Source organism: Athene cunicularia (assembly GCF_003259725.1).
Source record: "Athene cunicularia isolate RWA chromosome 19 unlocalized genomic scaffold, athCun1 chr19_part1, whole genome shotgun sequence".
Classification (NCBI taxonomy): domain Eukaryota; kingdom Metazoa; phylum Chordata; class Aves; order Strigiformes; family Strigidae; genus Athene; species Athene cunicularia.
Window position 1 is genome coordinate 8,940,332 of NW_020799124.1, and position 13,656 is coordinate 8,953,987.

Below are 13,656 nucleotides of genomic sequence, written 5' to 3' on the forward strand. Positions count from 1 at the left end.
GGGGGGGGGGGGGGGCACAGCCTTCCTTTGCTATTTAGAGGCTAATAACAAACCAACAACCAAATGAAGTATTTTAGTATTCTGTATGCTCACAGCTCCTGTTATTACCTGATGTAAGCACCCTCACCTCACCTGTAATTACTCTTATATTTCTTCTGAGAGGTAAGAGGTAAGCCAGCACCATTCCCTCCATTTCACAGAGGCTCAGAGAGGCTGAATAACATGACTGAGTCATGCAGATCTAGACAGAGCCAGGAATCAACTCTGAGCTTCCCAAAACCCAGACAAGAAACCCCCAAATACTTCCTTTCATGACAATATTCACTATACAACAGAAAAACCCAAGCTAGAACTTACAGCTAAATCATGGAAGACAAAGAAGGGAGGAGGGAAGAGCATGCCTCTTCACACCAGTTTCCATCTGTCCACAGAGCCAGATCCATTTCCAACTCCATGTACACAAGCACGCAGGGAGAAGTTCTCACACCACCCACCTGAACAGCACTAAGAGGAAAAAAGGCACTAACAGTCCCTGCTCCCTCCATTCTCTCTCACTAAGTTTCTGACGACTGAAAGTACTAATGTTCGAAACTTTTTTCCTTGCATCTCTAGCAGAAACAAGTCGCTAAAAAATGCTCACAAAGGGAAGGGAAACACCAAGTTTCTGCTCGTCCCCACCAAGAGAACAAGGGAAGGTAGGGGACTAAGCAGACCCACATGCTGAAGGGTATAACTAAAGGGCATTTTTTGCAATGTTTATTTTGGCTGTTATTAGAGGGAGGATCCCAAAAATCCAGAAGCCGTTCCAACAGAAAATTTCAATGCTTTCCCAAGTTTAAAGATACGACTTGACTTTTTTTATTTTTCTCCATAGACCACATGAAAATGCAGCAGGGAAAAAACATACAGGACAGCTGATGAGGGAACAGGGAGACAGTAAGTCTTCAGAGAGCATACAGTAACTTTTAAATAATATGAGTCTTGGAAAAGAGGTTTTGGGTTACCCATACCATCCCTTGCATGGGCCATGCAATCACCTGTCAGTCTACATTCATGCTGTTCTACAGAAACACGGCTGCCTGCCCAGTCCAAGTCTAAGTAACCACCTAAGAGGAAGGAGATATCAGATGCATCTCAACAGGATTATGTGTATATTTATCTGAAAGTTTCCAGTATTGGTGACTTGGAGTGCTTTGATCTTGAACTAAACTTAGGTGACAGATTCTGTGTGTGTTTTACATTCCACAATGCCTTGATCCCATTTTGGTTTCAAACGGCCAACCTGAATGCTATCTGCTCTGCCTGTCCCTTATGACACTGGCAAAACAAGCAAAGGAAAAAACAGCAGTGAAGTTGGGCCCTTCCTATGATGTACTTACTGTAGAAGACAAAGGAAACAAACCCTCAGGAAATTGCTGTGTACAAGCCAAAGAAAGCAGTTTTAACAACAGTTTTCTGAGGGCTGTTTTGTTTCAAAGTTGCTCAGCTGTGAAAAATACATGTTTTCTGGAATATTCCTCAAAATCCTTTCCCACTTCCCCCTGACTCTCAAATTGTAACTGGGAGTTTCAGCTTAAGTTGCAAGTTACACAAAGTACCTCAGTTCAGGAAGGCACGACAGTCCTTGCAAAAAGGATGACGTGAAAAGGTTGTTAAACTAGGTATTCAGATCCTGGAGCTTCCTGCTCCAAATCTGTCAGTGAGTTACTAAAAAACGTGCACGACTTCAAGATCACTCTAAAGCCAAGACAGAAAATAACATATCAGAAAAAAAAAAAAACAGGAATATATCAAACAAGGGGAACAAACACCACAATGAGCCCACAATGACAACTTGGAGAGATGAAAGACCAAAGCAAGAGGTGCCTGATAGGAGTCCAAAAGACAGCGTGCAGGCCCTAACAACAACCCCACAGAGATCCCTCACCAAAACTGTGCAAGAGTTCCATGCATGAAACGGGGAACTCGGGCCCCAGGGTTCTGCCGCTGGCCTCGCTGCATGACTCAGGGCAGTCTGAGCTCACAACCACCAGCATCCTGCTTAGATAACATGGGCACAGAGATTGACACCCAACACACTCGGCTGTTCTGAAGCCAAGTTAAGAAACAGTCTGATCATCCATGCACAAAGAGGGTCTCTGGGATGTCTCAGGAGACCCAAGTTTGATCCTTGGCTCAGCTCCCAGTCAAGCATATCATCTGTAAAACTGAGTGAAGGACTTCAGTAAACTAAACACACTGGCTATGGGGTTTCTGCAAAATACTCTCTTCATTACATCAACCACTCACTGGTTTGGATCTCCTTTGTAAAGCACTTTGAGACCTACCGATAAAAGAACAGACCTCTTGAAGAGGAAGAAGTCTCTGTCAGATTCAGGTGAGCTCTGTCATTTACAACATGAAGTTGTGTTTATACTGTAAACACAGCCCAGTCATCTAGACCCCCAACATTACAATAAACTTGAACAAAGGTAGCAAGGTTCTGCTTTGTGTAAAGCAACTATTTAGGACTTGAGAGGTCAAAACTGTGCCCAAGCTATTTCTCTGCTTCCTCACATTTGCAATCCCAGGGCATGTGGGCAAGACTTCCTGCTCAAGTGACCCAGCAAAACAAGCCAACAGCACCAACAGCAAGCAAGGCTCTCACATGAGCATGTCAACTCCAGAGTACCTGCTAGGATATCAATACTTGCCTTGCTGACAGTAAGGAGATGGCAAACATGAATCCCTCATGACTGTGACATACATTTTATAAGCATGCTTAAACATTTTGGGAACAAATAAGGTCAAGTTAGCTTACATAAGCACAACAGTTATTGCCTTGCAGCAGCCAGAGCTACTATTTCAGAAAGCTGTCTCTTCATTTAAAGTTCCTGGCCGCTGATTCTCTCTCATATGCCTCTTAAATTCTACACGTATAATTCAATGATATCCAAGACTGTAGTTTTCTCACATTACTTCTTTCCCGGTTCCAGTACATGTAACTGCCTAAAACCATCCCAGGCTCCCTGCTCCTTGCCAAGTGATCAGCAGGTATACAATGCAATCACTGTAGGCAAGACAGGTTAAGAAGGCAGATGCACAAGAGAGCATCCTATTCCCTCTCACAGCCTTACACCTGCAATAGCAATCCTGCACTTGAAGAGCTACCAGCACCCTAGCTGAGAACCTGGCAAGGACACAGAGAGCGTAGCAAAGCCTTCAGTTTAGCCCAAGCTCTTGCCGAACAGTCCAAGCAAACACATCTCAATTTCAACATCAAGTCCGTAACTTCCACCCAACCTTCAGCTTCTCTTTCAGTCAAGTGCAATCTCCACCTAGAGATTCACAGCTAATAAACTCTTCAGTAAGTTATTTTAATGGTAGATTACTCTTTGACAAATACATACTTTCTACACATTCTAATTCTGTTCAGTTTCCAGTCTGACTTCTGCTACAAGGGATTTCTTCCCATTTCCAAAAGAGATCAGTCATGATACATTGTTCTACTATACCACAGAGCCCCTGCATGTTTTTACAGCTATTCCTCAGATAAGTGAGCGTTTCTGTGCCACCAAAGACACAGAATACCTTTTGCAGCTTTAGAAAAGTTTTGCAGCACAAGTGTCAGCCTTTGGCTGTGAATCAAAACTGTTATATGGAATAAAAAAATCCTGGATTCCTCATAATTACAGCAACATTTAAAGACACGCAGCTGCTCCAGCTCCAAGAAACCATAGCAGCACTGTATTAGTGCAAAGGGGGAGCAGGAGGAAGGGAGGCAAAACACAACACACATGTCCACCAACAGAGCACTCTAAAAAATGTTATGCTGGGGCTTTTTCAGGCCAAAAAGACAACTAGCACCTATATGCCACTGGCAGTTAATAGTATGGAAGGCCCTCTGCCCACAGGGTATACCTTGGACATTCCAAACAAACTGTCAGTATTTCACAGGCATTTTTCTTTAAACACAGATGACCACAAAAACAAGAGACACTGAAGCAGCTTTGGTAGTAAAACTCATTAAAATACTGGAGGGGTTGCAAGATGCTAAACTTTCCCTGACAAGAACAACATACAGGCATTGTAAATGCTTGTGGTTTCCCAGTGAATCACCAAGTCCTGCAGGTATTCAGCTGCTAGAGAGAAACATGAAGAGGACCAGGTTGGGAGGAGTAGCATGCTTTATACAGCTGGAAAATAAAATCACACCTAACTCCACCCATTGGATTCCTGATGTAACCAGTAAATCAAAGCTATTTAATGAAACCCAGGATTACCTGCTTCCTCAAGAATTATAAACACCACCTCTGAATTCCTGGATTTAAACTTACTTAAGATCTTGTCCCTCCTTGACAAAAGAAAACAGAACTAATCACTCTGTTCTAATATGACAAATTATAGAATGGTCTAAATTACCACATAACCAGCACTTAAAGAAGTAAAGAATGGAAGCTACACTTAGAAAGAGGTCAATAGTACAGTTACATAGGAGCACCAAGACTGGAATCTCCCATGTCATCAAGTTTAGTCACTGCATCATAACATTAATTTGGCTGCTTCATTCTCCCCACATCAATCCACAAAAATATAATGGAATGGTATTTGCTTCTTCAGTCTCCTGTCCCCTAGATCACCTCCTACGTAACAGCTGCGCCCAAAAAACTGGCTTCAGGTACAACCTGCACTTGTCAGTGAACCAGGAGCCCTGCCATTTCTGTCACTGTTTTTTCTGTACAAATTGTTTCCCAATGTTTTATAAGGTTTCCCTGGTAAACAATATTGGCAAGGGAGTCTGGTCCAGAAGGCCTGCAACACACCAGGAGCCAAAAGGCTACTGCACCTCAGCTCTGTCTCTCTGGCCTTGAAGTTCATTCAAATACAAAACTTTCATAACATTTTCTGAAATTAAGTAAATGTTCACATCTTTCCACTCAATACTTTTTTTTTTTTTAAACCACCTTAAATTGATCTGTATGAGCGTATTCCCTAACACTCAAACTCTGCCTCTTGGATCCATACACAGGCACTGCTGAGTTTTACCAGGCACATTTCTTGCACTCGGTGAAAATGCATCTAAACAGTGGTGTACAAGAATTTTGTAATCCTGGTCGACACTACTGGTGCAAGCAGGCACACCACCTGTAAAATCAGTTAAACTGGGCACAGCTGCAAATTCCAACTCTGAAAACAAGCACCACACTAGTAAAAGCAGCACCCATGAGGTGCTATCTACACACTGAACATGTTGAAGCTTGTTACCTCTGCAACTTGGCTGATGCATTCTCTGATCAATTCCTCCCACTCCTCCTCTGTCATCAAGAGCTTCAGTTCACGAAGTAGTAGAACCTTCTGAAGAAGCAGACAGGCCTGCGCCTGAAATAGAAAGGGGAGAGGAGACATGAAACTCCACACTCTCTAGGGAAGGTGTTAGTAATGCAAATACTCTGCTGAAGCAAACAGCTAAGCACTGCATCCAGGGAATGCCGTGTTGCAAATGCTGCACATCCTCACCAACAGGTACGTTGCTCTGTTAGAAAACACCCTCCAGATCCTAACAGAGTCACTCCTCAGGAGACAGGGTGGTGGGATCTGGTTGAATGCACATAAGTAAAAGAGAAGATCAAAGGGGAGGGGAAGGATCATGCCACTTCTGGATTTAGGCATTAATATCCAAAATATGCTTTAGCAGCTGCTCTGCGTGCATCACTTTCAGTCTCCAAAAGTCTTCAGGCAGCCCTTTAAGTGACTGTACGCTTTACCGTGCCCTGATATATGCAGTAGGCACAAAAAAAACAAAAATAAAAGCTGGCAAGTTAGTAAATGCTTCATTTCATAGGAACCCTAGATGGAAACTGCTGTTCCGAACAGCACTCAGGCTCGCCCTGCAGTCAAACTTGGCTCATTAAGCCTCTAAATTAACACGACAGTGAAAAGAGTAGCCACTAGAAAAACAACAGTAATCTGCAATCTTTTTACAAGTCCTTTTCTATTCCAGAATTCCTATTTTAAGGCTTCCTTAGGTACAAGAAAACAAAGCAATATACAAAAGCAAATGATAGAAATACACAGAATACACTAATGAGGATTAGTGTAAATAGCTTACAGGATTTAAAGGATAATTTTTTGTAGCAACATTGAATTAGTGAGGAAATTCTACTCAAAGAAAAAAACTGTTGCCTCTACCTGCCATCACAGACCAAAACTGAATGCAGGTATTAGAAAAAAAAAGTAATTACATCAAGAGTTAATCTCACCCAAAGCAAGCAAGGGCTGCCGCTTTTTTAACCACAGATTGCAACTGAACCCACCCTATGGAAAACAACTGAGTTTGTAAAACTTGTTATCAAAGACACCATTGAGATCAAGTGTCTGAGAGGCCTCAAGAAAAGAATTCAGCCTGGCAATACCCAACCAGGCCTCCAGATACCCCCCAGGTCCAAAGGAAGCAGCCTGGAAAACAATCAGCAGGAGGCTAAAAACTGGCCTTATAGTACCCACACTTCTCCTAGAGCATTTTTAAGGAATTGTTTATTGAAGAAATCAAAGTGAGGGAAGAGAAAAAATCCCTGGATCTCCCAAGCACAATAACCATCCAAAGCTGTAGGCCGCCAAACCGAAGGCCTCACAAGCTCAAGGAGATCAGTGTTTCCTATACAACACATTCCAGGCTTCTGGAAGGGACAGGGCAGTGGCCACTGGTCCCCCACTAGATAATTCCAGCACTCACATTTGTGTTACAACAGAGCAAATGTCACACATCTGTGTAAGCTTACCTCCAGTTTGCACCAGTATGGTCAACAAGAGAATTATCCAAACAGAGCAAGCTTTCAGTCACAAACAGAAATTCTGTTCTTTACTCAAGGGTGAAAATGCAGCAGGGAACCAACAAGACTATGTCAAAGATTTAGGTTGATTTAATGAGAGCACCCTAATGCCATATTTGAGGCACGCAAGCTTACACATTTCCTTGTAATTATGGGGAGGCTGTGCCTTCAGAACAAATTACGGCATGTCTGCATGCATGTACCAAATGTAGTGGAAAGTCATTTCAGTGCAATTACAAAGAGAACGTGACCCTCAGAGTAGATGAAAGGCCGTAATTCATTCTGAAAGGATCAGGCAGGGTCATAAACCTCAAGGCACCATCTCTTCCTTGACAATTACAAAAGCATCCATACTGCACTTGGGTGCAAAAGCACAGAGAAAGCTCTTGTTAAGCTGTCCTGACAGTATCCTCAGGACTACAAATTTACTCAAGAGGTGAACAGAGAACCAGAGGCACAGTGACAAGGGCCTGCTCAGGAATCGTACCAGTCAGCAGTGGGTGGGAGCACTGCAAGCCAATGAGAAAAAGAACTGAGAAGAAATCAAAGCCATCCAAAGGAACAAGGAGCTCAGGTGACCTGAGACTCAAATGCTGGACTGACAGAACAGGCCCCAAATAGGACCTAGTCCTCAGTAAGCACTTAGCTTGAAAATTATTTTAAAAGAAAGAAAAAAACCCACTGAATATTCACTTCTGTATGTCATACATGAGGAAGTCAAAACACCCAGTCATCTGAGAATCCTGGCTGGTGCTATCACTCTTTAATAATTTTGTCACACTCACAGCTTTCACACCTCCAGTCTGTATATTGGATTCAATCAAAGAGAAAATGTGGTTTCAGTTTCACTAATTAAAACATTGCTATTGCTGTACTCAACACAATCCTGTGCTTCCTGATTGTTTTTTAACCCAGTGGTAATCTACTACTAAGCATGAACAATTCTTCTCATTTGAAAGAATAAACTATTTACTTGCTGGTTGAAATAAAATTGGGCTTGAGAACATCTCAGAGAGCAAACGTGACGCTAATAATTACAAGGTCCTCAGTGCCCAGTACCATGCTATGTTCAGTTTAAGGTTTTCATATTCACCACAGAGTCAGTGACTCTTCTATTCCTAGAGCTAGTTATTAACACGTAGCTCTCATATAGCCTATTTTTCCAGAGCAAACTGCACAGTTAAATAGGAAATGTTAATGGGAAGAGTAACTGACATCAGCCAAGTCAGCCAGAAAAATCAGGAGAAGAATCAAAACTAAAAACCAGTTCTTCAATCCCAGTCCAAGGGTAAACCCAGTAAGAAATAGCACTTCCCCCTCCTGCCACTGACTCCATCCCATCTCACCAAGTTCAAACCAGAACAGGAGGGGCACTAAGCTGCTTCTTTAGAAAGAGGTGCAACCATCACACCTCTCTCACGTCTATCAACACGCGAAAAAGTGGTCACGGATATCATCAGAAACAATACTGCTTCATAAGTAAATGTGTCAGAGAGAGCAATCTAGCAACCAGGACCACAAAGCTGCCACACCACCTGGGAAAGTAACAGTCCTCAGCAACGGCTCTTCAGCCACAAATTCATCTCTCAGGGCTGAGCAGCTCAAACCACTGACTGGAAAGGCATGAAACAGCTCCCCATAGAATAGTCCCTGGAAGGATTTGCTAAAAGGGTTTTAAATACTCAAAGAGGAATTGCATTCAAGCAATCACACATTTTAAAAAAAAAAAAAAAAAAATAAGCATTTTACAAGTTTACACTTTAAAGACACAAGCTCTCCCCTTGCTGAGCAGTAGAAAAAACAGTTGTAAAAAAACTTTCCCAAAGCACACATTGACAAGTCTGATTCCTGTCTACTTTCTTACAGCTTCCTCAGAAGTAGCTGGGATCTGTTCACCAGAGGAGGCACTGACTTTGTGTGCAGTTGACACACAAACAATTCCAACCTCCTCACCAAGACTTTTGCAGTGCAAGGCCACACAGAGATCACCCTTAGGAGGTGACAAGCCAGCTAGCTCAATTTTTTTTGCATCAGACCACTATCAACCCCCATAATTTCTCACAGTCCATCATTTACCCTTAAAATGTTCATGATGTATCATTTATACAAGATACAGAGACCAGCTGCATGTTTTACCATCACATCACAGACCAGGAGCAATACAAAGTTTGGAAAGTACTCCCACAAAATTCAGCACAGATCTGAAACCCAACAACCCAGTTCTGTCCCTCTTCCTCCTGCTCTCCCAAGCATCACTGATTTTTTTTTTTTAACGTCTTACAAGCATTTGGTAATTTTGGAGACTGCCAAAACAATACTGTTCCCAAGAGTATCATAGAAGATTCTTTGCATTTTCTCAGTACCAAATCAAGCCTGCTGTGCTCATGACAGCCCTGCGAGAGAGCCAAGTATTATCAACACTTCACAAATGGACAAAAACAGCAGAAGACCCAAGAGTCCCAGCTACCAAACTCTTGCCCACTTGGACAGGGGGGATGTCGTCCCCCCACATGCACAATGCCTGCAATGAGAATGTGCAAGAATAGTCACAAGCAGTTGACAGCCACACTACAGCTTTTTATTAAGGGTGGAAGAGAATGCTGCAGCCCATCCTGTGCCCTAGGAGCCACCCAGTTGCCTAATCAAAACCTTTTTTCCTTAATGTCAGTTTTTAAAAAGAAAGACTATAAAAATAGTACAAAAATAAATAAAAGTGAAGTCTGTTCAAGAAAGGACAGTAGACACATACATACATTCCCACATATATCTATCAACCATATGACTAAATGAGGCAGAAACATTATCAATCCACGTGGGAGATGAGAATAAGCAGTAACTAACTGCAGTGCTGACTCTGTGATTTTCTGCTGCTTTATTTCTTTCTTAACTACAAGTACACAAAATGCCATTCAGTATAAACGGTGAAGAAATAGTAAATAGTAAATGTGCTCACTGCAGTAACCAAAATGTGCTGCTAATTCCCAGATGTGCTCGCCTACCTTGTTTTGATGCTAAAAAGGAGTGCAAGCTGGCAGGGTTGCTGGGTTATACAACCTACCTTTACCCTTTGCAGCAAAGGACAAGGCATGCAGCCTGACTCTTTAAAATGGCAAGCAATGGATCAACCCCTACCAATTCAGTCACTGTTTTCTTACTCAAAGAAAATACCTAGCACAGCCATAGTAGCCATCTGGGTCAGAAGAGCAGCTCTCCCCAATCATGATCCAGGTGACTCACCATCTGGGTGAGCTGGATGGAAGGGAACACATCAAGCTCTTTCAATCACTGCAGCTGTGAAAGAGAAAAGCCAAAAACAAACAAGCCTTTGCAATGAAGTAGAGATTCTGTTTGCAAGGTTGAAGAGATGAAGGCATGTCTTAAATTTGGGGTTGTTTCTCAAAGAGAAACACACTGTTAATAGGAAAACACTTGTTTCTGATGAAAAAAGAAATACTTTTCTCAGTCCCAAGTGTCTCACAGGAGGCAGGCTGGAGGTGGCTTTGCAAGCAAGTGAAAGAAGACGCCACACAGACACATCCCTGTAAGAAAAGACTGAAGTCAGCAGTCACCCACTGCCACCATCAGAGGAGCAAGAAACTGAAGGTGTGCCCACCCTGCAGCACACCAAACACCAAGTCTGAGTTTTCACACAGCCATTTTGTCAGATGATCTCAAAAGCTGCTTGCAGGCTACAGATGATTAACCCTTCCAAATTCCTATATGGCATTTCCACCTTACAGGAGATAGGTGGTAAGTTTAACTGGCTTGCCTGAAGCACATGGCAGGACAGAAATGCCTCATTAGGTCTGGCCCAGGAAAGTATCCGAGCTACATCAGACCTCCCTGCACATTCTAACAGAAGCAGGGGGAGATTAAATGCTTACCAAAGACATCAAATGGATTTTCCCTACCTTATGCCTATCATTTTTGCATCATGGACACAGTTTTATCAACATCAAGCATGTCACCAGCATGGAAAGAACTTCTTTTTCCCTTCATATAATACATATATAAAAAGAAAACTACCTGGAAAATTACAAGTTTGTGCAACTCAGATATATTTTTAGAAGTGCAGAAGCATCAGGAGCTTTAGTAGTATCATCATTTCATTGCTCTTGAAAGTCCAAGAGACAAAAATGTACAGGTGGTATCACACTGCACAGGCTACTGGTATTTCAGAACACTGATGTTTCCCTTCTGGCATACAGACTACAGCAGCAGACCTACAGCATAACCTGACCTGCCAGCATGTACTACACAGCAGCTCTCAGTATGTAATCCTCAGCATTAAGACTATTCTATAACCATAGGGATATGGCAAAAAATAATTGCGCTTCCAGAAATTCTCACCTATCGAGCCTTTAGACTGCACTCGCATGAATCACACAATTTCGTGTGTGACAAATGCTACCAGGAAAGCTGGGGTAAAAGAACATATGCCAAGAATATGGGAAGTTCTAAATAAGCTTTCTTTGAATTTTAAGAAATAGTCAAACTATGAAATAAATTCCTCATCATCTTCAATTTGTTACTTTAAAAAAAAATTTAAAAAAACCCAAATCACACAACAAAAAACCCCTCCCACAACAGCACAACAAAAAACCAACCAGAAACCCAAACCCACAGCAAGCTCCACCTTACAGGGCTACTGGTTATAGGAGAGTAACTTGTCATTTATTACTACAGGGCAGAATATCCAGAGCACCTCAGCATGTCTCTTTAATCACTGTAGAACTCTATAGGATTTAATGGCAACCCGAAACGCTTTATCACTCACCTAGTAAGTGAGGGCTCTCAACCTCGAGGACCTGCTCAGGGAAGCGTCCCGACCCAAGGCTCCTTGAGGAGTTTCCTTGGGCAGTGTCCTGACTCAAGGGGAGAGTCCTCGACTGCTGCATGCTGCTCGGGGGCACGAGCCCAAAATGGCTCCCCCGGGGGCACGAGCCCAAAATGGCTCCCCCGGGGGCACGAGCCCAAAATGGCTCCCCCGGGGGACCCCATTTACACCCAGGGGGAATCTGACCTGTAGTCAATAGCAGCTCCCACTGGCCAAAGGCCCCAACCTCCCCGAGGCCCTGAGAACAAAGGCAATCAGGAGCTGCTACACTTAAGCAGCCAAGAAGCTCTGCTTTCATTGGACCTGCCACACTGTCAAAGCTTTTGTCAAAAGAAAACAAACAGCATACAAAGCCATAAAGCAAATGCTGATTTATCCCAGTTTCTACTCCCACAGTTAAACTACTCTACATTTACATTGGGTGTGGGATGGAGAGAGATTCCAACAGAGCAGGCATGAGTTACAGGGCTTGCTTTTCATTTCTCTACCATATTGGTTTCCTGCCTTTGAGCATTTCTCAGCCTGTAAACTGTAAGACTGATGATAATGGTTTGGCAGGCAGAGTCCGAGTTAGGAACAGCCTAGAAGCTTGTTCAAAAGGGCAAACGATGAGAGGGAAAGGGGAATAAGGCCCACAACAACGGTGCTCCCTGCTCCGTACAGCAAACCCACAGCAGGCTGTTCCGAAGCAACCTGCATTTCGACACGCGGGTGTGGGGGGTTAGGTCCTGCCGGGACCCAAGACCACGCCGCCGCTGTCCCTCCCCCACCCTCGGACCAGAGGGGCAGCGAGTGAGACACAAACCCCAGGGCTGAGATAAGGAAAAATTTAATAAAACAGTGTACCAAATAATAAACCCCAACACCAACAACGCCAGTCCTAACAATGAGCAGAGTAAGAGATATACCGCACGGAGTACAGCGGGTGAGGGCACCCACCACGAACACACACCGTCCCCCAGCTCTTCCTGCGCTTTGGCAAGACACCCGAGTCACCATGGTACTGAATAACCCGGAGAGAGCTTCCCTCCCACCTTCTGAAGAAACAACCCTATCCTAGCTGAACCAGGACAGCAGGTTTCCTAACCTTCCTTGACACATTCTTTTCAGAATTATAAAAGACTGAGCACGCTGCAGGCAAGACAGGCTTCTTGGCTGAGAACTGTCATGACAATATTTAACAGAAGACTTAAATTTGTGACTAACTTAAAACTCTGGAGTTTCACACAGCCTGCTAACCTCAACAGGACCAAGCTGCAGATTCTCTGGGGGAGGCGAGAAGAGGGAAAACAGGATTCTTTCCAATGTTAAGGACAAAAATAAAAAAGTTACCCTTCAAGAGCTTTAACAAGTATCATCACTGAACAAGCATCAAATGCCAATCACTTAAAACATACAAACCTTATTTGAAGGCTTTAGCTGTAAAAAGTGAAAGCCAGAGGTGATTAAGGAACATTTGCCAAATCAATTTTCCTCAACCCACAAGCTGTAACTGCAGTATTTCACACATGGTGCACACACACACCCATTCCATATATGCTTCAAATTCAAGGAGAAGGGGAGGGTAAGGCAAAGCCCTGGTTGTAGCTTAAGAAAACTGTTTTTGAGAACAAAAATTAATTTTTAACTTCCTCACCACTGCTGAAACAAGGCACACATAAGCCATGGAGCCAAGATTCTCATTTAGCAGCTGTCTAAAAGGTTCCAGAGTAGAAAGCACTAGCACTTTCATGGATAAGTTGGCCTGTCAGGACAACACGGCTGGCACATTCTACCTTTACCCTCAAATTTACCCTGCTGTCCTCTCTGATTAAGGGAGTGTCTTTCCTGAACCCTGTTCCTGGCTGCCTCCTCTGTCCTGCCTGGCCCAGAGACACTGACAGGCTCAAGCAGAGCTTGGAGCCATGTGAAAAAGTCTCCTGTGCAGAGCTCCCATCTTCAGGGCCCGCAGCACATGGGGACATGGGCAGAACCAGCCTGCGTGATGGCGCTGACACAGCACGGTGCCTA

General features: G+C 43.4%; 1 protein-coding gene and 1 long non-coding RNA gene across 2 annotated transcripts in view; one reads left to right on the top strand and one right to left on the bottom strand.

Moving 5' to 3' along the window:
- The window catches only part of LOC113487101, a 96,928-nt gene that overhangs the window by 43,240 nt on the left and 40,032 nt on the right, over positions 1–13,656 (top strand). The window lies entirely within an intron of this gene.
- MYBBP1A (MYB binding protein 1a) overlaps positions 1–13,656 on the bottom strand; it is a 63,613-nt gene that overhangs the window by 14,974 nt on the left and 34,983 nt on the right. The window contains exon 22 of the mRNA XM_026861505.1: positions 5,245–5,358. Within this exon, the coding sequence (XP_026717306.1) occupies positions 5,245–5,358 (114 nt within the window). The remainder of the gene's footprint in view (positions 1–5,244; positions 5,359–13,656) is intronic.